The sequence below is a fragment of the Tiliqua scincoides genome, chromosome 7 (assembly GCF_035046505.1).
Source record: "Tiliqua scincoides isolate rTilSci1 chromosome 7, rTilSci1.hap2, whole genome shotgun sequence".
NCBI lineage: Eukaryota > Metazoa > Chordata > Lepidosauria > Squamata > Scincidae > Tiliqua > Tiliqua scincoides.
In genome coordinates this window covers 79,965,600-79,991,556 of record NC_089827.1, presented here as the reverse complement: position 1 = coordinate 79,991,556, position 25,957 = coordinate 79,965,600, and the positions used below count along the sequence as shown (strand labels likewise).

Sequence of the window (25,957 nt, the reverse complement as noted above, 5' to 3'; positions counted from 1 at the left end):
CCAAAAAGTTTGGGAGCCATTGTTCTACACCATATCCCATTTTGTGAACAACTGTTTAAAAATGTTGGCATGTTGTAAATAAACAGGATCACCGTGACTGTAGAGAGAAGCTGTTTATATAACAAAAGTTAAAGTTTTCAGAATGCTGATTTCTGTGCCAGTGCCAAAATTCCATGCTTGCATTAATCGCAAAGTGTTAAATCTTACCCTCTGTGCTTTAGCGAGTTCTTCCTTCAGTCTTTCATAACCTTTTTCTCTTACTTCCAATACAGATGGGCTCCGCAGGCGAGACAGGCTGTCTGTGCTCAGCCCCATCACATCATCGCTCCCTTCTGAATAGTCCGTTATTCCTGCACTCTGCAAAAATTCTCTCTCTGCATTACTGCTGTTCTTTCTAGAATTATCATACTTGGACAAGCCACCCTGGGGTCCAGAGGTAGAACAAGGGACAGTTTCTGTAACATGGATGCTGAAAGAGAAGAACATTTCTTAGCAATACTTTTCTACAGCTATGGGCGATTCCATTTAAACAGGAATCATCAATAGGCATTTCTCCCAACCAACCTGATGCCTGTTGTTTCGGCACAATTTAGATGCCTGGGAGATGAATAGACAGGTTGCGTAGGGAGATCAGAAACATTCAGAGCACTTGGCTGAACAGGTGTAGAGCACACAGCTGAAGGATGAAGCCGGTAGATGACAGTAGGCGAGGTAGATTGTTCAGAAGTCTTTGATTCATACACTCCCAGAAGATCTGGTGTGGTGGGTGAAGCTAGATTTACTTCATGAAAACCTTCCAGAGAGTCGTTGGCCATAATACAAGATTCATCATACAAAGATCTAAAATAGGGGGATAGGAGATGGCTATTACTTTAGTTGACATGTACATTGCCCATCAAACAAGCCATAATCACGGTGGGCATGAGCAATTTAGACCACCACAAACAAAAATTTCACTAGAACAGAAATTCTCAATTTGATCAAATTTGTCAACTGAGGCCCAATTCATGTTTTTTTCCTGAGGTAAAAAAAGGACTAAGACCCCAAGGGAACTATAGAGCATTACCCAGCTTAGGCCAACATCTACTGAAGGATATAAACGAACAACGACATAATAAATCATATTAAGACTAAATATTAATTCTTAATAGTTATGGTTGCGAGTTTGCAAAGTGTTAAAGGATACACAGTACACCCTCCTTATCTGCAAGCTTGGCACCCACAGATTTGACTCGATATAGGAGCTGACCCTTGCTGGAAGGTTGCACATGACCTTCTGGTCTCTTCTGGGAGGTGTTCTGAGGGGAAGCAGCACATTGCCTCCCCAGGTCTTTTCCGTCAAACCAGAAATGCCTTTCAGAAGGCTCCAGCAGACCTTCTGAGGTGCTGGGAGGTCATGCACTGCCTCCCTACACCTCAGAAGGCCTGCTGGGAGCCTTGTGAAATGCATTTCTGGTTTTCCGGGCCAGGCCTCTCCATGGATTCTATTATGTGTGGAAATCAGTATCCATGGGATCCAGGAGCAGATCCCCCCGCTGATAGAGAGGGCCCACTGTAATTAAGAGTGAATATACAATTTCCTGCCATCTTAATTTTTTTAGAACATGCGGTCCAAAAACTTGTTCATAGAATATGCTCACATAATAACTGGTGTGCAATTGAAAAAATGGTATTTTTAGTTACGAATTGGTGCACTGGTTTCAGAAAAAAGTGCCACTGTAAGTATTCTTCTTCTTGCATGGGTCTTCAAAGACACAAGAACAGGCCTGCAAGTTCTGGTTATCAAACACAGCATATCAAGAAACATGTCATATTTTGTCATCACTAATATCTGTGACTGAGCCAAACCAAAATATTTAAGCAGGTACTTGGTACAGACATCTCACTGGCCTTTCCCAATATATAATTCAATCCTAGAATTCAATCCTAGAATTCCCCCTAGGGGATAAGAATAGGCCCTCAGTTTGGCTGTACTTGTCGTAAGAGGCGACTAAACAGCCACCGGGTAGATGGGACTCGTCAGCCTGGGAATGCAGCTCATCTGCGAGAAGGAAAACTCTGACTGCCTTGTGTGCCAAACCTCCACTGCCTTGTGGCTACATCCAGTTATGGAAAAGGCTTCAGGAGTCAACCTCGAGGCAAAATCAGGAGCCGGAGTCCCTGAGGCAGTTCATGGCTGAACACAGTCACGTTCTGGCAACTCCTGCGACGCCGCTGGAACCAACCGTATCTGGTCCAGGGCCAGGGTTTGGAGACCCCTGATTTAAAGCAACTAAACAGCCACCAGGTACATGGAACTCGTATGATGACCTGGCCGCCACTATCAAGAAAGTCCCCGAGAAAGAGTCATTGTTCATCCTTGGCGACTTCAATGCTAGAGTTGGTACTGATAACAGTTCGTGGCCCACTTGCTTAGCTCATTCAGCACTGGGAAGATGAACGAAAACGGCCAACACCTGCTAGAGTTTTGCCATCACGGTCTGTGTCAGCAACACCTTCTTCAACATGAAGCCCCAACACAGAGTCTATTGGAGACACCCACGATCAAAGCACTGGCACCAGCTCAACCAGATGCTCCAGCCTTTCCAGCATCAAGATCACATGCAGTTATCAGGGTGCTGCCTGTGACACCGACCACTCCCTGGTGTGCAGCAGAGTGAAACTGCAAACAAAGCGACTGTATCACACGAAAAAGGAAGGAAGACCTCACATTGACACCAGCAAGACCTGGGATCAGGGAAAAGTGGAGGAATTTGCACAAGCGCTTGAGGAATCTCTTCCAGGCCCGGCCAATGCAATTCTTCCAGCCCTGGCCGATGCAAATGCATCCAACAGATGGGAACATTTCAAGAACGCTGTTTACAACACCGCCTTGTCTGTATTCGGCAAGAAGACCAACAAGAGGGCAGACTGGTTTGAAGCCCACTCTGGGGAGTTGACACCAGTCATTGAGGAAAAGAGGACAGCTCTAGCAGCATACAAAGCCAATCCCAGTGAGCGCAACCTGCAGGTCCTCCGAGCTGCTTGCAGCAAAGTCCAGCAGACTGCCAGGAGATGTGCCAACTACTGGCTCCAACTCTGATCCCAGATACAGATAGCAGCTGACAAAGGCAACATCAAGGGCATGTATGATGGTATCAAGCAGGCCCTAGGTCCAACACAGAAGAGAACTTCCCTCTGAAGTCTGCCACAGGCAAGGTCATCCAGGACCGGGCGCAACAGATGAGACGCGGGTGCAGCACTACTCTGAGCTGTATTCCAGAGAAAAGGTAGTTATCAAAGAAGTGCTGAACAACACTGAGTGCCTGCCTGTGTTGGAGGAGCTCGACAGTGAACCAACCCTAGCAGAACTTCACATGGCCCTGGACTCTCTTGCCTCTGGCAAGATACCTGGGAAAGACAGCATCCCTGCTGAAGTCCTAAAGTGCTACAAAGAGATCATTGCCACTGAGCTGCATGAAATCCTCTGTCTCTGCTGGAGAGAAGGTGGAGTACCACAGGACATGAGGGATGCAAACATCATCACGCTGTACAAGAACAAAGGCGACAGGGGTGACTACAATAACTACCGCGGCAACTCTCTCCTTAGCGACGTAGGAAAGCTGTTTGCCCGAGTTGCACTAAAGAGAACATAAGAACAGCCCCACTGGATCAGGCCATAAGCCCATCTAGTCCAGCTTCCTGTATCTCACAGCGGCCCACCAAATGCCCCAGGGAGCACACCAGGTAACAAGAGACCTCATCCTGGTGCCCTCCCTTGCATCTGGCATTCTGACATAACCCATTTCTAAAATCAGGAGGTTGCGCATACACATCATGGCTTGTAACCCATAATGGATTTTTCCTCCAGAAACTTGTCCAATCCCCTTTTAAAGGCGTCTAGGCTAGACGCCATCACCACATCCTGTGGCAAGGAGTTCCACAGACTGACCACATGCTGAGTAAAGAAATATTTTCTTTTGTCTGTCCTAACCCACCCAAAACTCAATTTTAGTGGATGTCCCCTGGTTCTGGTGTTATGTGAGAGTGTAAAGAGCATCTCCCTATCCACTCTGTCCATCCCCTGCATAATTTTGTATGTCTCAGTTATGTCCCCCCTCAGGCGTCTCTTTTATTGGCTGAAGAGGCCCAAACGCCGTAGCCTTTCCTCATAAGGAAGGTACCCCAGCCCCGTAATCATCTTAGTCGCTCTCTTTTGCACCTTCTCCATTTCCACTATGTCTTTTTTGAGATGCGGCAACCAGAACTGGACACAATACTCCAGGTGTGGCCTTACCATCGATTTGTACAACGGCATTATAATACTAGCCGTTTTGTTCTCAATAACCTTCCTAATGATCCCAAGCATAGAATTGGCCTTCTTCACTGCCGCCGCACATTGGGTCGACACTTTCATCGACCTGTCCACCACCACCCCAAGATCTCTCTCCTGATCTGTCACAGTCAGCTCAGAACCCATCAGCCTATATCTAAAGTTTTGATTTTTTGCCCCAATGTGCATGACTTTACACTTACTGACATTGAAGCGCATCTGCCATTTTGCTGCCCATTCTGCCAGTCTGGAGAGATCCTTCTGGAGCTCCTCACAATCACTTCTGGTCTTCACCGCTCAGAAAAATTTGGTGTCGTCTGCAAACTTAGCCACTTCACTGCTCAACCCTGTCTCCAGGTCATTTATGAAGAGGTTGAAAAGCACCAGTCCCAGGACAGATCCTTGGGGCACACCGCTTTTCACCTCTCTCCATTGTGAAAATTGCCCATTGACACCCACTCTCTGCTTCCTGGCCTCCAACCAGTTCTCAATCCACGAGAGGACCTGTCCTCTAATTCCCTGACTGTGGAGTTTTTTCAGTAGCCTTTGGTGAGGGACCATGTCAAACGCCTTCTGAAAGTCCAGATATATAATGTCCACGGGGTTCTCCCACATCCACATGCCTTTTGACCTTTTCAAAGAATTCTATAAGGTTCATGAGGCAAGACTTACCCTTGCAGAAGCCATGCTGACTCTCCCTCAGCAAGGCCTGTTCGTCTATGTGTTTTGAGATCCTATCTTTGATGAGGCATTCCACCATCTTACCCGGTATGGATGTTAGGCTGACTGGCCTGTAGTTTCCCAGGTACCCCCTCTTTCCCTTTTTAAAAATAGGCGTGACATTTGCTATCCTCCAATCCTCTGGCACTGTGGCCGTTTTGAGGGACAAGTTGCATATTTTAGTCAAGAGATCTGCAACTTCATTCTTCAATTCCTTAATAACTCTTGGGTGGATGCCATCAGGGCCCGGTGACTTATTGATCTTTAGTTTATCAATGAGGTCTGAAACATCTTCTCTTTTAATCTCTATCTGACTTAACTCCTCGGTCAGGAGGGGCCGTTCGGGCAGCGGTATCTGCCCGAGGTCTTCTGCCGTGAAGACAGATGCAAAGAACTCATTTAATTTCTCTGCCATCTCTAAGTCTCCTTTTATCTCCCCTTTCCCTCCCTCACCATCCAGAGGGCCAACCACTTCTCTGGAGGGTTTCCTGCTTCTAACATATTTGAAGAAGCTTTTATTATTCCCCTTAATGTTGCTGGCCATGCGTTCCTCATAGTCTCGCTTGGCCTCCCGTATCACCTTCTTACATTTCTTTTGCCACAGTTTATGTTCCTTTTTATTCTCCTCATTAGGGCAAGACTTCCATTTACGGAAGGAAGCTTCCTTGCCCTTCACAGCCTCTCTAACTTGGCTGGTTAGCCATGCGGGCACCCTCCTGGATTTAGTGGAACCCTTCTTTCTTTGCGGTATACACCTCCGCTGGGCCTCTATTACTGTTGTTTTAAGCAGCCTCCATGCACTCTGGAGAGATTGGACTCTTTTTACCCTCCCTTTCAACCTCCTTCTAACCAGCCTCCTCATTTGAGGGAAGTCCGCCCGTCGGAAGTCAAGGGTTTTTGTCAGAGATTTGCCTGGTATTCTTCCCCCAACGTGCATGTCAAAACGGATCGCAGCATGATCACTGTTCCCCAATGGCTCAGTAACACTGACATCACTAACCAGGTTCTACGTACCGCACAATATTAAATCCAGAGTCACCTGTCCTCTGGTGGGCTCCGTGACTAGCTGCTCTAAGCCACAGTCATTTAGAACATCAAGAAATCCGGTTTCCTTATCGTGACCAGAACACAAATTGACCCAGTCAATATGAGGATAATTGAAGTCCCCCATGATTACAACCCTGTCCCTCCTTGTCACCTCCCTGATCTGTTTTCTCATTTCAAGGTCCCCATCCGATTTCTGGTCTGGAGGACGATAGCACGCCCCCAGTATTACATCACTGCTCAGGCCTGGTAATTTAACCCACAGATTCTACGGTGGAGTCGGACCCACCTTCAATCTCCAGGTACCTGCAGAGAGCATCCAGGTACTTCCAGCATCCAGGTACAAAGAGGCTCCAGGTACTTGCAGAGAGCATCTATCCAGAATTGCAGTGCGGATTCTGAGCAAACAGGTCCACCACTGATATGGTATTTTCCCTTAGACAACTGCAGGAGAAATGCAGGGAACAACGACAGCCACTCTTTATAGCTTTCATAGATCTCATGAAGGCTTTCAAACTGGTCAGCAGGGACGGCCTCTTCAAGATTCTCCCCAAGATCGGATGTCCACCCAGGCTCCTCAGCATCATCAGATCTTTCCACAAGGACATGAAGGGCACTGTTGTCTTCGATGGCTCCACATCAGACCCCTTTGACATCCAAAGTGGAGTGAAGTAGGGCTGTGTTCTTGCACCAACCTTGTTTGGGATTTTCTTCGCTGTCCTGCTGAAGCAGGCCTTTGGAACTGCAACAGAAGGCATCTATCTCTGGACCAGATCAGAAAGAAAGCTCTTCAACCTCTCCAGACTGAGAGCAAAGTCCAAAGTCCAGCTGAAATGTCTGCGTGACTTCCTCTTTGCCGACGATGCAGCTGTCACCACCAAAGATCTTCTGCAGCTCATGCATCATTTTAGCAAGGCCTGCCAAGACTTTGGATTGGCAATCAGCCTGAAAAAAACACAGGTCATGGTTCAGGATGTGAACTCACCTCCCTGCATTACAATCTCTGCGCATGAACTGGAGGTTGTCCATGACTTTGTGTACCTTGGCTCAACAATCTTCGACACTCTTTCTCTCAATACCAAGCTAAACAAACTCATCGGTAAAGCAGCTAACACGTTTTCCAGACTCACAAAGAGAGTCTGGTCCAACAAGAAGCTAACGAAACATACCAAGATCCAGGTCTACAGAGCTTGCGGCTTGAGTACACTTCTGTACTGCAGCAAGTCATGAACTCTTCGCTCACAACAGGAGAGGAAACTGAACGCTTTCCACATGCACTGCCTCTGACGCATCCTCGGCATCACCTGGCAGGACAAAGTTCCAAACAACACAGTCCAGGAATGAGCTGGAATCCCTAGCATGTTTGCACTGCTGAAACAAAGACGCCTGCGCTGGCTTGGTCATGTCATGAGAATGGATGATGGCCGGATCCCAAAGGATCTCCTCTATGGAGAACTCGTGCAGGGAAAGCACCCCACAGGCAGACCACAGCTGCGATACAAGGACATCTGCAAGAGGGATCTGAAGGCCTTAGGAATGGACCTCAACAGATGGGAAACCCTGGCCTCTGAGCATCCCACTTGGAGGCAGGCTGTGCAGCATGGCCTTTCCCAGTTTGAAGAGACACTTGGCCAACAGACTGAGGCAAAGAAGGAAGGCCCACAGCCAGGGAGACAGACCAGGGACAGACTACATTTGCTCCCAGTGTGGAAGGGATTGTCACTCCCAAATTGGCCTCTTCAGCCACACTAGACGCTGTACCAGAACCACTTTCAGAGCACGGTACCTGAGTCTCCAGAGACTAAAGGATGCCAATGATGATTATCTAAAGCAGTATCTGTATATAAATATCATGTTTTCCACTGGTCATGTTTCCTAAGCAATGATGAAGCTTAATTGGTTAAACTACTAAGATGTTTTCCCCCTCCTGAGACTGTGTTGAAACAAATACAAGAAACTGTACACAGAACATAGTCTTCCTTCTTTCCTTTCTATTACTGTGGCTTCCTGTTTCACTTCTCTTCCTTCTCTTATATTCTGCAATACTTTTACCCCATTGCCAGCCCTGAAACAGAAAAGTTCAAAATCTAAAACTTTTGCTCACTGCAACCCATGTGTCCTGACAGGGGTCAGGGGGGAGGGAGTACATTGTACAGTACATAAAAACATGAGCCCCGCTGGATCAGGCTAAAGGCCCATCTAGTCCAGCTTCCTGTACCTCATAGTGGCCCACCAAATGCTTCAGGGAGCACACAAGACAACAGTACCTGGGCTCGGGTCAAAAAGGAAACTTGGGAACCAAATTCATATTTGAAGGGAGAAGGGAAGGGTCTCAAAAGAAGCTATGTACTCCCTTATAAAATTCTTCTCAGGGGCTATGTCCTGGCCTGTTTAGAGATCACTAAAGGTCCCTGCAAAATCCAGGAGCTAGAGTTGGTAGTTATAAAGCAATGCAATTCTTTTCATCAACTGAGAAGGAAGCACCCTTGTTTAGAGAGTAAATATTTGCGAACTGAGCAAATTCCAGATCTTAGGTGAGTAAAAAACAGAATACAAGAAGCATTCCATTTCCTCTAGGTACTATGGAAGCGAATGAGCTTCCTTAGGTTATTACAAATGGTTTCTCCTGAAGTCAGGGAATGCATCCCTGTGGCTGTGATAACTTTCTAGTAACTTGCATTCATGATTAAACCCACTACTACTACAACAGAGTACACAGCCAATTGTGCCATGTGTAGTTATCTTCAACAATATTCATACAGAAATTATCTATTTTAGAAATCATTTTTAACCATCCTACTAGAGTTCTGAATGAGGCTGGTCATCCACAATCATCCACATCATTAAGTTTTGGAATCATAAGCAATCATCCACATGCATTAAGTTTTGTATACAGAAAACTGCATTTTGCATCTCCTTATCACCCAGTCACAGATTTCCTATCTTACACAAATCCCCTCCTCCAATATCATACTATTCACATTAAGCAGAAAATGCACATGAACAATTCTGTGCACAGGGTAAACTGGATCAGGTGCCAGAAGGTCATTGATTCAAGAGCTGTTACAAGGATCTACAACATCTTACAGTCATTACTTATCCCTGAGTTTATTTAATAGGTTTCCATTCTGCAATGCTCAGCAGCAAGGACAAGAGAAGAAACTGGTACAGCTATTAGTACTGAAGTAGGTGACCCAAATATATTTGGTGAAAGAAAACATGTTCCCACTCAACATGCAAACCTGTATGGAGAGTGGGCACAGAGTAGTGGCTGGAGTGCTGGGCTGAGAAACCTGGGTCCAAGAATGGCTCCTTTCCGTTGACAACTACAGGTTGGCCCTTCATACTTACAGGTTCTGTTCTTGGAATCCCCAGATACCAAAAACTGTGGATGCTGAATTCCAGCATCCTAAGGCCCTGGGAGGCCATTCCAGGCCTACAGGACACTCCTTTAGACTCCATTGGCCTCAGAGCGCCTTGTGAAAAGCAACTTTACAATTTCCTGTCAGTTCCAGACACCTCTGCAAGGCATTCTGAGGCCTGGAGAGGCCAAGGGAGCGCCTTGCAGGCCAGGAACAGCCTCTGGAGAACTCAGGTAAGTACTATACAGTAACTGCGCAAAGGGGACCCTCCACATCCAGGGAGCTATGTCTGCAGCGAGTCAAATCTGCAAACACATGACCCGCAGATGTGGAGAGTCCGTTGTATCTCACAGAGTTACTGAGATACCTACAACATACCAATACATAAGATACAATGCAATGATTTAATATAACTACTGAAAATAGTTAAACCGTGGCTTAAATGTACCTCAAAATATTATTCTGTCTCCTGTATTACATACTGCATGCAGAGAAGTGAGGAAAATTAATACCACGACAACTCTGCTTAAGCTTTGATTAAAAACCTAGAAGCACAAACACAAGGAACACTGTTATTCTCTGGAATGCTGCACCTTGCTACTTGCAAAATGCTCTGCCAAGAACTCCCCTCCCCACTCAAGACACAATGAGGAGCCTGTTAGCCTGTCAGACTGCAAATTACCTTTCTATTAACACACACTATTGAGAAAAAGGGTCATATCCAATCTGATTTCAATGTTTGCTGTGACAAGAAGAGAAAATTTTAGATCTATGTTTTATGCAAACTGCACACCTCATTTTGCGGTCACACTTCTGAACTATAATAAAAACTTTTAATACATGCAGAAGACTGAGAGAGAAGGTGAGCTCTCAAAGTTAAGGCTATTGCTTCAGGATGAAATTGGACCAGAACTTTCCTTTCTGGCCTGCAACAAACTCAGCATTCAGTTACATTTTATAAAGCAGAGACACATAGGGCCCCCAGTTTCTCTCAGTGCCTATTTATTCAGGAACTACGCTTACCATCACTTGTTGTGTCCATGCCTGAGCCTCACGGTTTAAAGCATATTCACCCTGAAAAGGCCAAATTTCAATGAGTCACAAGTCAAGCACATAAAGCTGATTCAAGCTAAAAACTGCAGAATTTGACTACACCCAAGAGCCCAGAAGTTACCACATTTGTGACAGCATTGAGCAAATTATTCTAGGGCATATATTCAAAACATCTCCCCATCTCATGGTAGTTTCAGTTCCTCCCTAAATGATGAGTTGAGCACCTGTGCAGTAATGTGTGTATTGCACTGTAATGCAAACTGCGTACAATTTAAAGTCTACCCCAATCCTACATTTGCATAAAGGGTAACACAATTCCCAAAACTAAGCCTGTTGGTGCAATTGCACTTGCTCACATACACCCCTTATCACCCTACTGTTATTCTCTTCCTCCGTTTGTTATCTCCCAACTTTCAATATTAAGCATATTATTATTAACAGTATCTATATACCGCTTTTCAACAAAAGTTTATAAACAGACGGCCCAATCCTAACTAACTTTTCAGCACTGATGCAGCTGTGCCAATGAGACACACATCCTGCAAAGGCAGAGCAGTCATGGAGATCTCCTCAAAGTAAGGGGGTTTCCCTTACCTTGGGGCTGCATCTGTGCTGGAAAGCGGATTAGGACTGGACAGCAAGGCTACTGTCCTCAACAGTTAAGCCCCATTGAATACAATGAGACTTACTTCTGAGTAAACATGCATAGGCTTGCATTGTGAATTTAAAATCTTAGATGCTCGTTTAATTTAGGTTGTTCTGTGAAGCGCCACTTGCATTGTTGGTATCCTTCAGTCTCGGAAGACTATGGTGTCACGCTCTGAATGGTGGTTCTGGAACAGAGTGTCCTCTCCAATGCGCGAAGCCTGGGTAAAGTAGGTATGGAGGATAGGCTGTTACCCGTGCAGCAAATCCCCCCTCTCCATGTCGCTGAAATGGTCCAATGGAAAGGCAGAGGCCAATACGGTTGGTTACAGCGGCGTCCCAGGAGTTGCCAGAACGTGACTGTGTTCAGCCATGAACTGCCTCAGGGACTCCGGCTCCGGATTTTGCCTCGAGGTTGACTCCTGAAGCCTTTTCCACAACTGGATGTAGCCACAAGGCAGTGGAGGTTTGGGATCAGAGTTTTCCTTCTCTCAGATGAGCTGCCTTCCCAAGCTGACGAGCCCCATCTACCCGGTGGCTGTTTAGTCGCCTCTTACGACAAGTACAGCCAAACTGAGGGCCTATTCTTATCCCCAGCCCCCAGGGGAATTGATTGCATTGATGCTATAAAAAATTCAGAAGTTTGAGTCCGTCACCTGGTCTAAAATGTAAGATTGAACAGCAAATTGTGCAAGCTAAAAATGGAATGCTCATGTGTCAATTACAAAAAAAAATGACCATATTTGCACAATGTATTCTGATTTTATTAAGTGTTCTAAAACATAGCAAATCTACAACATGGGGACAGATGCAGGCCAACTTAAAAGGACATCTGCAAAGCTCTTCTGCAGCTCTTTTGTTTTGAGAACAAAATGGCTAATATTATAATGCCGTTGTACAAATCTATGGTAAGGCCACACCTGGAGTATTGCGTCCAGTTCTGGTCGCCACATCTCAAAAAAGACATAGTGGAAATGGAAAAGGTGCAAAAGAGAGCGACTAAGATGATTACGGGGCTGGGGCACCTTCCTTATGAGGAAAGGCTACAGCGTTTGGGCCTCTTCAGCCTAGAAAAGAGACGCCTGAGGGGGGACGTGACTGAGACATACAAAATTATGCAGGGGATGGACAGAGTGGATAGGGAGATGCTCTTTACACTCTCACATAACACCAGAACCAGGGGACATCCACTAAATTTGAGTTTTGGGTGGGTTAGGACAGACAAAAGAAAATATTTCTTTACTCAGCGTGTGGTCGGTCTGTGGAACTCCTTGCCACAGGATGTGGGGATGGCATCTGGCCTGGACGCCTTTAAAAGGGGATTGGACAAGTTTCTGGAGGAAAAATCCATTATGGGTTACAAGCCATGATGGGTATGTGCAACCTCCTGATTTTAGAAATGGGCTATGTCAGAATGGCAGATGCAAGGGAGGGCACCAGGATGTGGTCTCTTGTTATCTGGTGTGCTCCCTGGGGCATTTGGTGGGCCGCTGTGAGATACAGGAAGCTGGACTAGATGGGCTTATGGCCTGATCCAGTGGGGCTGTTCTTATGTTCTCTTTGAACATCTGGAAGTACGTACTATGTAAACACTATGTATTATTTCGGTCTTAATCTTATTGGGAAGATCTTTTATGGCATCCATTTTTTTAAACTCATAAATTTCATCAGGATGGGAACACAAGCAAAGTGGCAGCACATGTCATAACTCTGTATTTAGTGGTAACATTGAAGACAGAAAAGCAGTACCACACTAAACCTTTGTGTCATGTAATCCAACCCTTCCTAGAGGCTGGACCCCAGAGAGTTGGCTGCCACCTGATGCAAGGCCTCCCTTCCCTCGCAAGTCTTGAGGGTGTTAGACATTTTCAGCAACATTTTCAGACAGATGCATGTAGACAAAGGACAAGAAATGTATGGTAAATGGCACTGAATGGGATGTAAACAGATTACAGAAATGATTTCATGTTTTGAAAGACAGCAGCAACAGTCAACAGTTACCCATGTTTTACACTACAGTTAGGCACTATCCTACAATTCAGCTGCCAGTTATTTGATAACTGTGTGCAATGGTAAGTTGCATACTGGCATTTGATAACTGTGCCTAATTGCTAAATACGTTATGCACAAGGTGATAAAATCCAGTCTCATGTGAAAAGATGACCCAAGGCCAGTATTTTGTTCCTTATTAAAGTGACAAAGTCATGAACGCAAAACAAGCTATCAAAACAAATCACTATTGCAGAGCACTAGTGTTTTAGTTCCACAAACAGAGATAAAGTGATAAACATTTCACAGTCACTCAGGGCTTGTGTACATGTTCTATAACCCTGAGACAACCCCATAAAACAAGTCCGAGTCTCATTTGTCAAACCAAACAAAAGGAAAATGCCTCCAACTACAAAGGGCTTTGTACTTCACTTCTGACAAGTCACTATTAAGTAGCACTATGGACATCATTTTCATTAAGCAGAAGCCACTTCAGTTCCAGAACAGAGTGACCCAAGGACAACATTAGACAAAATATAAACTAGCCCTCCTTAGAATGGAACCTCTTTAGAATATAGTGGTAGTAGAAGGGAAAGAGACTGAACACTTGGACACTCTCTCACACAACAAACTCCAGGCCGCTGAATACAATCACTGCAGGGAGAAGAGCACGCTAGATCTCTCTTCCGCCACATAGCTTTCTAAGAGCTGGCTGTTTTTTCGCCACAAAGGCAGCTTTCTGACACTCCACTTGACATTTGTATTATGCTTTTTGAGCATGCAAAGTACTTCATATCCGTTATGATGTAACTTTACAACCCTATAGAAAAAGCATTATCACCATATTTTAGTTGGAAGGGACTGACAGACAGTGTGGCTTACCCAAGCCCACCTACCTCACAATCTTATGCCATGTTTACTCAGAAGTAAGGCCAACAAAGTTTACTAGGACTTATATCCAGGTAAGTGCATAGGATTGCACCCATAGTCACGTGCTACACTACACGGATTGCTTCCAAACTCCAATAAGGCCTTGCCTTTCATTTTTATTTCTATAAGAGACGAAACTCATAGTTCATAAACAGAACCATGAACACATTTTTCAGATCAAGTCAAGTCAATGCTTAAGAATTTGTGTGTCAATATATAGCAAAGGTATATTCCAGATACTAAAATCACTCTCTGCAGCTCTTCTCTTTACTCAGCATAATGATCAATCTGTGGAACTCCTTGCTCCAGGATGTTATGATGGTACCAGGCCTAGATGTCTTTTAAAGGGGAGCTGGACAGATTGATGGAAGAAAAGTTCATAACAGGTTAGAAGTTATGATGACTATGTGCAACAGCTTGGTTTTAGACACAACCTATCTCTGAATGCCAGGTGCAAGGGACTGGCAACAGGATGCTGGTCTCTTGTTGTCTTGTGTGCTCCCTGAGGCACCTGGTGGGCCGCTGTGAAATACAGGAAGCTGGACTAAATGGGCCTTTGGTCTGATCCAGCAGGGCTCATCTTATATTCTCAAATGCTAGTTAGATTTTCCATTCTAATATGTAATCTGCCACTCTTTTATTCAGTAATTTTTTTGCCTTAAGTCATTTCTGCCCAACATCACATATACGCAACAGGGACCAAATATACACATCTGTGGACTAGGCAAAAATGCCCTCATCCCCAAACAGGTCTAATTGCCATCTACAAATACAGAAGTGCTTGTGCTTTTTCTGATCATATGAAAAAATGCACCCTGCAATTCCCATTTCATTTAAGCAGCAGTTCTCAATAGGATTAACTAGACTATCGCATGTTTATATATAAGGAATGAATTCCTGAAGAGCACATTGCAAGCACGCACTGGTGGTGCCAGGTTAACAAGGACCCTGACAGAAAGCCCTACACTGGACCTCTAATAGCACCCAATGTACCATCAGATACATTATCAGACTAGAGGTGCCACCACTGCAAGTGGTACCAAGGACTTGGAGAACAGGCCAAGCAGCCCTCTGTCAGTTCTCACCTTTAATGCCACTTCTGCAAGCACACAGAACAAAAACCAAGAATATACAAGTTACTCAGCAACAGGCCTTTGTGATGCAGGGCTAGTTGCGGTTTCACCAATTTTTCTGAGTTGAATTCATATGTTACTAAACCACACACAGCACAGAGATTCAAGAACTATTCCCATGGTGTGTAAAAACCTTCACACTAACAGTAGCCCTTCTCAGGATATCACTGAATAAACAGCTGTAAGGCCACCTCACTTACCCCAACAAAGCAAGAGACTGAAATAAATACACATTGAATACTCCTTATCCAGAATTCTGAATACGGAATATTCTAAAACACAGAACTATTTTGAGCACCAACATGATTTTTTAAAAAACATTTTTTGCCTAAAGAAATAAAATTACAAATTGATGCATTCCATGCACAAACCTTGTTTCATGTACAAAATTAAAAATATTGTATAAAATGACCTTCAGACTATGTGTATAAGGGGTATATAAAACAAATGAATTCTGTTTAGACTTTGACCCCATCCCCAAGATCTCTCATTATGTGTATGAAAGTATTTTGAAATACAGAAGAATCTGAAATCTAACACACTTCTGATTCCAAGCACTTTGGATAAGGGATGCCCAACCTGTACAAGTTTAATAAATGTTATAGCTATAACAAATTCTGGAGGGGACCACCCCCTCCCAAAAAGCTCTTTTATTCCAATATATTCAAATGACAATGCTGGGACATTGTCCAGATCCCTCAAATTTCTGCCATGGTCACTGGCCTTTGCATTCAACCAGAACAGAGAGAACAACAGCAGCTCACCTTGAAGTTGCCTAATAGTCCTCTCAGCCTCTTCCATGGATTTTTAAGAAATTCCAATTTCAGTGGCTGTTCAAGAACACCAAGCCTAATTGTTATATTTAACTAAAAGGAATACCATTCAGCATCTTTTTAATGGGGGGAGAAAAGAATGTGCATTGCTTGTGAATTTTTAAAACCCCCATCCAGTGCCATGTTCATTAGGTAATGAAGTCTCAAATCCTGTTTGCAGTGCTAATGCCCATTTTGTCAGATGCAACTTTAAACAAATTGCAGTAATACACCCATGGAACTAATTATGTTCTCTAGCCTAGTGTTTCTCAAACTGTGGGTCGGGACTGATTACATGGGTCATAAGCCAATTTCAGGTGGGTCCTCATTCATTTCAATGTGAATTTTATTATTATATTAGACTTGATGCTACAATGGCACGTGACTGCATTTGAGGAAGTGTGACAGATCTGTACTTTTAACAGGCTACTATGTATATGCTTTTGACAATGATAGTCAATGGGGCTTACTTCCGGATAAGTATGGATAGGACTGCAGCATTTGGAATGTTTGGGGATTTTTTTTTAAACAGGTTGGGAGCTTTAAGAGGGTTCTTCTTTAATATAAATTGCTAAATTTATACTTATTGTAACTTTTAAAAACTTAAATTTCATCTTGTTGTATGGGGATAATAAACAATTTCCTGCTTAATGACATCATTTCTGGTTGGTCATGACACATTGTCATTCTAAAAAGTGGGCCCAGTGCTAAAACGTTTGAGAAACACTGAGCTAGACAAAAAGCCAGGACTGTTTTCACAAGCAAGCTAAGAGTAAATGTTGTCTACTTTTTGCATAGAGCAAAATTAATCTACCTGTCTCAAACAATATGTGCACAGTATGACACCAACTTAAATGATAGAATACGCATTATCAGAATAGCCATCCAAGTAATTTAAAAATCATTGAATCCTTTGATTTTCAAAATGCCAAACAGCCTCCTTGTGTACAGACTCTAGATAATTTTTCCCCCAACGAAAAGGATAATCCTGAATTGTATTGGCAACCTTCAGTCTCGAAAGAATCTGGTATCGCGCTCTGAAAGGTGGTTCTGGCACAGCGTCTAGTGTGGCTGAAAAGGCCGATTCGGGAGTGACAATCCCTTCCACACCGAGAGCAAGTGCAGTCTGTCCCTGGTCTGTCTCCCTGGCTGTGGGCCTTCCTTCTTTGCCTCTTAGCCTCAGACTGTTGGCAAAGTGTCTCTTCAAACTGGGAAAGGCCATGCTGCACAGCCTGCCTCCAAGCGGGCTGCTCAGAGGCCAGGGTTTCCCACTTGTTGAGGTCCATCCCTAAGGCCTTCAGATCCCTCTTGCAGATGTCCTTGTATCGCAGCTGTGGTCTACCTGTAGGACGCTTTCCTTGCACGAGTTCTCCATAGAGGAGATCCTTTGGAATCCGGCCATCATTCATTCTCACGACATGACCGAGCCAACGCAGGCGTCTCTGTTTCAGCAGTGCATACATGCTAGGGATTCCAGCACGTTCCAGGACTGTGTTGTTTGGAACTTTGTCCTGCCAGGTGATGCCGAGAATGCGTCGGAGGCAGCACATGTGGAAAGCGTTCAGTTTCCTCTCCTGTTGTGAGCGAAGAGTCCATGACTCGCTGCAGTACAGAAGTGTACTCAGGACACAAGCTCTGTAGACCTGGATCTTGGTATGTTCCGTCAGCTTCTTGTTGGACCAGACTCTCTTTGTGAGTCTGGAAAATGTGGTAGCTGCTTTACCGATGCGCTTGTTTAGCTCGGTATCGAGAGAAAGAGTGTCGGAGATCGTTGAGCCAAGGTACACAAAGTCATGGACAACCTCCAGTTCATGCGCAGAGATTGTAATGCAGGGAGGTGAGTCCACATCCTGAACCATGACCTGTGTTTTCTTCAGGCTGATTGTCAGTCCAAAATCTTGGCAGGCCTTGCTAAAACGATCCATGAGCTGCTGGAGATCTTTGGCAGAGTGGGTAGTGACAGCTGCATTGTCGGCAAAGAGGAAGTCATGCAGACATTTCAGCTGGACTTTGGATTTTGCTCTCAGTCTGGAGAGGTTGAAGAGCTTTCCGTCTGATCTGGTCCGGAGATAGATGCCTTCTGTTGCAGTTCCAAAGGCATGCTTCAGCAGGACAGCGAAGAAAATCCCAAACAAGGTTGGTGCAAGAACACAGCCCTGCTTCACTCCGCTTCAGATGTCAAAAGGGTCTGATGTGGAGCCATCGAAGACAACAGTGCCCTTCGTCCTTGTGGAAAGATCTGATGATGCTGAGGAGCCTGGGTGGACATCCAATCTTGGGAGGAATCTTGAAGAGGCCGTCTCTGCTGACCAGGTTGAAAGCCTTTGTGAGATCTATGAAGGCTATAAAAAGTGAAATCCTGAATTACACTGGAATATTCCCCACCAAGTGTTGTCCCTTTAGAGTTAAGTATTCAGTATCAGCTGCAGAGTACAAACACATTAGTTATTTATTAAAAGCGTAATGACGAGAATAAATTATTTATCCCTTCTCATTCTCAAGGCAATGTTAACCTAGTGTAACAGAACTCAACCATACTAATAGGAAAATAAAGACAAAGGGCTTGATGTGGCCATGCACACAATATATAAAACATACACAATCTGCCAGAAGAAAAAATAAGCATAATTTTGCTTCAATTTTTGCACACCAATGCCCCTGTTTCATGTATAATTTATTAGGTTCATAGTAATGATATTAAAATGCATACGCTATCAGCCTTCCATCTGTGCTGAAAGTAGCTTTCAAACGAACTACCCAAGATTTGTTCCTCTTCAAATGTTTTTTCTTAGATTCTAGATATCAACAACTTCTACAGAAAGTTGGTGTAAAAGATTTAAAGACAGACAAACCACAAAGTTCTCATCACAGGTTTTGTTTTTTTAAAGCCAAATACTGCTTCAGAAAAGCACTTTTAAAATTGTTACATTTCATTCCACACAGTCCACCATTCAGGACTTAACATGAAACTGAAAGAACTCATGACTGGGGCAGGCCATAAGGAGGGGTTCTGCCAACCTCAGGTTTTATAATGCTATTATCTTAAATCTGTAGTACTTAAACTGTATTAGTAAATAGCCAGTTACAAGGTATTAACTTTGCTACCAAAAGTAGGTCTACCATGAACAACTTATTCTAGAGATTGAAAATATGCATTGTAATGTATGCAATTACAAACAAGGTACTTATGCTTCATATCCTGATGCTGTGACAATTCAGCTCAGGTCACAGGCAATGTTTGGAAGACAAACTAAGAATGTTTAACTCCAGGAACAAACCTTTACCCTCACTCATTTTTGAGCAATGCTAATGCACTCTCTAGATTTAACACAGTCAAGTATTTTAATAATTACCACTGAATCACACAAATCATCCAAATATTTCTTCTAAGAAATGCCAGGATTCTTAAGTTCATTTAATATTATTATATTTTGCTGTATATTTTGCGACTTCAATGCTAGAGTTGGTGCTGATAACAGTTCGTGGCCCACTTGCTTAGGTCAGTTCGGCACTGGAAAGATGAATGAAAATGGCCAACGCCTGCTAGAGTTTTGCTGTCATCACGGTCTCTGTGTCAGCAATACGTTCTTCAACACGAAGCCCCAACATAGAGTCTCTTGGAGACACCCAAGATCAAAGCACTGGCACCAGCTCGACCTGATTCTCACCAGACGCTCCAGCCTTCCCAGCATCAAGATCACACGCAGCTATCAGGGTGCTGCCTGCGACACCGACCACTCCCTGGTGTGCAGCAGAGTGAAACTGCAAACAAAGCGACTGTATCACACGAAAAAGGAAGGAAGACCTCGCATTGATACCAGCAAGACCCGGGATCAGAGAAAAGTGGAGGAATTTGCACGAGCGCTTGAGGAATCTCTTCCAGGCCCAGTCGATGCAAACGCATCCAACAGATGGGAACATTTCAAGAATGCCGTTTACAACAATGCCTTGTCCATATTTGGCAAGAAGACCAACAAGACGGCAGACTGGTTTGAAGCCCACTCTGAGGAGTTGACACCAGTCATTGAGGAAAAGAGGAGAGCTCAAGCAGCATACAAGGCCTGTCCCAGTGAGCGCAACCTGCAGGTCCTCCGAGCTGCTCGCAGCAAAGTCCAGCAGATTGCCAGGAGATGTGCTAACGACTACTGGCTCCAGCTCTGTTCTGAGATACAGATAGCAGCTGACACGGGCAACATCAAGGGCATGTATGATTGTATCAAGCAGGCCCTAGGTCCAACGCAGAAGAAAATTGCCCCTCTGAAGTCTGCCACAGGCGAGGTCACCCAGGATTGGACGCAGCAGATGGAACGCTGGGCGCAGCACTATTCTGAGCTATACTCCAGAGAAAATGTAGTCACCGAAGAAGCGCTGAACAACATTGAGTGCCTGCCTGTGTTGGAGGAGCTTGACAGTGAACCAACCCTAGAAGAACTTCACGTGGCCCTGGACTCCCTTGCCTTTGGCAAGGCACCTGGAAAAGACAGCATCCCTGCTGAAGTCCTCAAGTGCTGCAAAGAGATCATCGTCACTGAGCTGCATGAAATCCTCTGTCTCTGCTGGAGAGAAGGTGGAGTACCTCAAGACATGAGGGATGCAAACATCATCACGCTGTACAAGAACAAAGGTGACAGGGGTGACTGCAACAACTACCGCGGCATCTCTCTCCTTAGCGTTGTAGGAAAGCTGTTTGCCCGAGTTGTACTAAAGAGGCTCCAGGTACTTGCAGAGAGCGTCTATCCAGAATCACAGTGCGGATTCCGAGCCAACAGGTCCACCACTGATATGGTATTCTCCCTTAGACAACTGCAGGAGAAATGCAGGGAACAACAGCCACTCTTTATAGCCTTCATAGATCTCACGAAGGCCTTCGATCTGGTAAGCAGGGATGGCCTCTTCAAGATTCTCCCCAAGATTGGATGTCCACCCAGGCTCCTCAGCATCATCAGATCCTTCCACAAGGACATGAAGGGCACTGTTGTCTTCAATGGCTCCACATCAGACCCCTTTGACATCCGAAGCGGCGTGAAGCAGGGCTGTGTTCTTGCACCAACCTTGTTTGGGATTTTCTTCGCTGTCCTGCTGAAGCATGCCTTTGGAACTGCAATAGAAGGCATCTATCTCTGGACCAGATCAGATGGAAAGCTCTTCAACCTCTCTAGACTGAGAGCAAAGTCCAAAGTCCAGCTGAAATGTCTGCGTGACTTCCTCTTTGCCGATGATGCAGCTATCACTACCCACTCTGCCAAAGATCTCCAGCAGCTCATGGATCGTTTTAGCAAGGCCTGCCAAGATTTTGGACTGACGATCAGCCTGAAGAAAACACAGGTCATGGTTCAGGACGTGGACTCACCTCCCTGCATTACAATCTCTGCACATGAACTGGAGGTTGTCCATGACTTTGTGTACCTTGGCTCAACAATCTCCGACACTCTTTCTCTCTATACCGAACTAAACAAACGCATCGGTAAAGCAGCTACCATGTTTTCCAGACTCACAAAGAGAGTCTGGTCCAACAAGAAGCTGACGGAACATACCAAGATCCAGGTCTACAGAGCTTGCGTCCTGAGTACACTTCTGTACTGCAGCGAGTCATGGACTCTTCGCTCACAACAGGAGAGGAAACTGAACGCTTTCCACATGCGCTGCCTCCGACGCATTCTCGGCATCACCTGGCAGGACAAAGTTCCAAACAACACAGTCCTGGAACGTGCTGGAATCCCTAGCATGTACGCACTACTGAAACAGAGACGCCTGCGTTGGCTCGGTCATGTCGTGAGAATGGATGATGGCCGGATCCCAAAGGATCTCCTCTATGGAGAACTCGTGCAAGGAAAGCGCCCTACAGGTAGACCACAGCTGCGATACAAGGACATCTGCAAGAGGGATCTGAAGGCCTTAGGGATGGACCTCAACAAGTGGGAAACCCTGGCCTCTGAGCGGCCCGCTTGGAGGCAGGCTGTGCAGCATGGCCTTTCCCAGTTTGAAGAGACACTTGGCCAACAGTCTGAGGCTAAGAGGCAAAGAAGGAAGGCCCACAGCCAGGGAGACAGACCAGGGACAGACTGCACTTGCTCCCGGTGTGGAAGGGATTGTCACTCCCGAATCGGCCTTTTCAGCCACACTAGACGTTGTTCCAGAACCACCTTTCAGAGCGTGATACCATAGTCTTTCGAGACTGAAGGTTGCCAACTACATATTTTGCTGTATACCATGCCCAACACACACTTAATTCTGCATCAATCAAGCTTCTGAGCTCAAATTATGGTGATTACATTTCCGCATAGTTATTTTGTATAATTTATTCCGCTTTCAAGATATAAAGGATAAGGGCAGAAGGAGGGCAAAGGACCAGGGTTCTAGATGGAGGAAATCAGAGAGCATTCATACAAGGTTCACAGCTAAGAAACCGCAGCTACAAATGGGTGCAAGTGTTGCTCTACACATATACAGGCTTTGGGGGTAACTTATGTGAGCCAGGTTTCTGAAAAACAGAAGGCTGACAATGCAAAATATGAGGAGTTGTGGATGCCTGAAGCAGGGTGGGGGAGGGGAGGACTGCTGGGGTTCTGGGAGGCAGACATGGATGTCAGATAGGTGGAAAGAAGTTCAAAATACTAAGGCAGTGCTATTTTTTTTTTTTTTAGATTGTGAGCCCTTTTGGGACAGGGAGCCATTAGGTATTTGATTTTTCTCTGTAAACCACTTTGTGAACTTTAGTTGAAAAGCTGTATATAAATACTGTTAATAATAATAATAATAATAATAATAATAATAATAATAATAATAATAATAATAATAATAATAATAATAATAATATTCAAACTGGGGCGTCGCAATGCCCCAGCCTGAGGACCCTGGTCTCTGCCACCTTAAGGGGCAGGGGCAGCCTAGAGGCAGGGGGAAGGCAGTGGTGCGACCCCCAGAAGTTGGGCCGGGCTCCCCACACCCCAGGGAGGCTGCAGGAGGCTTGGGTAAGTGCACCCAAGCCCCTGCAGCCCCCTGAGTGGCACGATCCTGGGGATCACGCTGCTGCCTTCCCCCCGCCCCTGCTGCCTCCTCCCCCCGCCCCTGCAAGGACTTACTGGCTCTCAAACCCTCCCAGAGAGTTTGAGAACCACTGTACTAAGGGCTTAAAAAAGTCCAAAAATGCTCGGTACCAAGCCCCCTATAGGAGATTATGGTTTTTTTTTATAACTTGTGAACTGGTTTAACTTAACCTATGAATTTATAGGGTTACCGGATTCAAAGGGGGACAAAGTGTCTATACCTTTAACCATTGTTAAAGAGGGAATTTTAGCAGGTGCAGCTTTTTAAACCTTTCCATGTTGAGCTACACCTGCCAAAATGCCCTCTTTATACAATGGTTAAAGATATAGGCACTCTGTCCTCCTTTGTATTTAGTAACTAACTATATTTTTCATCAGCTGTAAGTCACCTTGGGATCCTAACACAAGGATAAAAAACACAAACAAGACAAGGGGGGGGGGGGGGTCAACCAGTCAGCTACAGCCACATCCTTGTGCATATCATAGACTGGGTATCAGTCACACACAACACACCATATTGATATCACAGTCTCCTAAGCACTGCATACTGGATTGAATCACAGAACCATTTCTGAACTTGCACTAGGACAGTTTTTCTCAACATTTGCCCTCTGCCATATGACTTCACAACGTCCACCTATTTGAAGTACCACTGGAAGTAACAAGCACTGAAATCCCTGCCAGTTACTCCTGGACTCGGAGGCCAGATGTGATGCAACGAACATCAGTAAGAGACCAGTAAGAAAAGGAGGGCTTTTTCAAACAGGGGAAAGTGTGCTTTGGAGCCTCCTGCCACAGTTTGTTGTATTGCTTTCCTGCTTTCCTGGTCACACTGAGTACCAGGAGACTGTAAGTACAAGGGGATCCTGCAAGTACCACCAGACACCACTTCAACCACCACTGGTTGAGAAACACTGCACTAGGGTTGGAAAAGCCACAAGGCAGGCATCAGTAAGAGATTCGAGGTGGGTGGGAGGGCTTTTTTCATGCTTGGGGGCCTCCTGCCACGGTTTGTTGTTGCCATGGTTGCATTTCTGGCCTTGCTGCCTACCCTGCGCATGCCTGATCTCATCTGATCTTGGATGCTAAGCAGGGTCAGGCCTGGTTAGTACTTGGATGGGAGACTGCTTGGGAATACCGGGTGCTGTAGGCTTATACCATAGTCTTTCGAGACTGAAGGTTGCCAACCAATTTGCCAGGTGGCAGGGGTCCCACAAGTACCACCGGACACCCCCTCAAGTACCACTGGTCATACCTGTACCACTGGCTGAGAAACACTGATTGAGGCTTAGAAGAGCCACAAGACATGCACACTGGAACAGAATAGAGCTAAAGAGGGGATTCCAGGGGGTACAGAGCCAAGGCTGGAAGGGACCCCAAATGAGACCCTCAGGAAGGCAACCCAAAAAGAACCCTTAGGAAGGGTGGGGGAGGGCCAGGTGGGGGAAGGATCAGGTGGGGGGCACAGAGAAAGAAGAGGAGGGGGACCAGGTGGGGGAGGGCACAGAGGAGAAAGAAGAGGGGGCCGGGTTGGGGGAAGGGACCAGGTGGAGGGGAAGGGAGCAGGCGGGGGAAGAGAACCAGACTGGGGGAAGGACCAAGTGGGGGGCACAGAAAAAGGAGGGGACCAGGTGGGGGGGACCAGGTGGGGGGCACAGAGGAGGAGGCCATTTGGGGGAAGCGAGCCCCCTGCCACGCAGCGCAGGGGGCTGAGGAGAGGCCCCGAGCCAGGCGCCCACGCAGGCTCCAGGCGCCGCTGACGGCAGGAGGCAGGGAGTAGCGGCTGCTGCTCCAGTCCGGGGTGGCTGCCTCCCCGCCCGGGGCGCCGAGGGAGCGCCCCGCAGTGCCTCCAGACTCACCTGCTGCGAGCCGGTCCTCAGGCGGAGGCGACACAGCGACGACGTCTCACCTTCCTCCTCCTCCGGTCTCCTCAGGCGAGGGGGCGTTGCGTAGGCAGGGACGCGCATGCGGCGCGTGACGTGGCAGCCTCAAGCCGGGCGGAATTGGTCGACTGGAAAGCCAGGTAGAAAAGCCCGGGTGGGCGGAGCCTCAAAAGGAGCCGGAACAAGCTCTGCGGCTCCCCCTAGAGGTGGCATCCTGCAACTGCCGCCCTCGCGTGGAGAAGACTGCAAGAGGCACGAGCCGGCAGGAGGCAGGCAGGAGGCACCGGTGGCAGCACACCCAGCCTGGCCTGGCCTGGCCTCTCTGCGCACAAGGAGCAGCCAGGAGTGCCTTGTGTGGCCCCTGCAGGCTCATTGCACAGATACACCCCACGGTGCATGGTTGTGTTGCACGGGTGCCCCCCACAACGCTCACAAGCACCCCCATAAGAAGGACGCTGTGCAAACACTGGACAGAAATCTCTGGAGCCGCTTTTTTGTGGCCGTCTTTTCCCTGTGCATGGATGTGCAGGGCTCACAACCACAGTGGCGTAGCTAGAGGGGGGGCAAGGCACTATGTCTTGCAGGTGCCTGAATGCGCTGTGCAAGCAGCCCCTCCCCCTCACCTTTGGAGCCATTCCGGGCTGGGGGAGCAAGACGGAGGAGGCGCTGTCAAGTAGTCTGATGGATTTGATTTGTGCAATAAACTAAATTATATGTATTATTCTTCCAAGAAGCCACCTGAGAGGCATCGTCCTGGCAGCCACCGTGCATTGGGCCTGCTTCAGCTGCCCCCTGACTGTTTCCTCTTGGCAAACCCTAGTCCCATCAGGATTGGGGGAGGGCTCAGTGGGTTGCATGCACTCAGAATCTGCTGAGTCTTTCCATTGGCCTTTGCCTTGGTTCTGGGCAAGTGATGGAATTGGCTGCCACTACATCAGCGTCCGACCAGCATGGCGGGATCATCATCATCACTACCGTATAGGAGTGCACTTTTCCTTCTGTGTATGAGTCTGCCAGGATGTTGTGTT

At 46.2% G+C, this 25,957-nt stretch overlaps 1 protein-coding gene across 6 annotated transcripts in view; it reads right to left on the bottom strand.

Annotated features, from left to right (window-relative positions):
• Window positions 1-25,006, bottom strand: part of RAB3IP (RAB3A interacting protein) — a 48,795-nt gene extending 23,789 nt beyond the window's left edge. The window contains exons 1-4 of one of the 6 annotated variants that reach the window (XM_066634664.1): window positions 24,906-25,005; window positions 10,462-10,512; window positions 565-840; window positions 208-469 (exon numbers count right to left, since the gene is read on the bottom strand). In XM_066634664.1, coding sequence (XP_066490761.1) covers window positions 208-469; window positions 565-815 — 513 coding nt within the window. In that variant the 5' untranslated portion in view covers window positions 816-840; window positions 10,462-10,512; window positions 24,906-25,005. Of the gene's footprint in view, window positions 1-207; window positions 470-564; window positions 841-6,365; window positions 6,522-10,461; window positions 10,513-24,301; window positions 24,390-24,905 lie in introns of those variants that run through there. The other 5 variants (XM_066634665.1, XM_066634667.1, XM_066634668.1 and 2 more) reach the window with 5 other exon arrangements.
• Window positions 25,007-25,957: the final 951 nt, after the last annotated feature.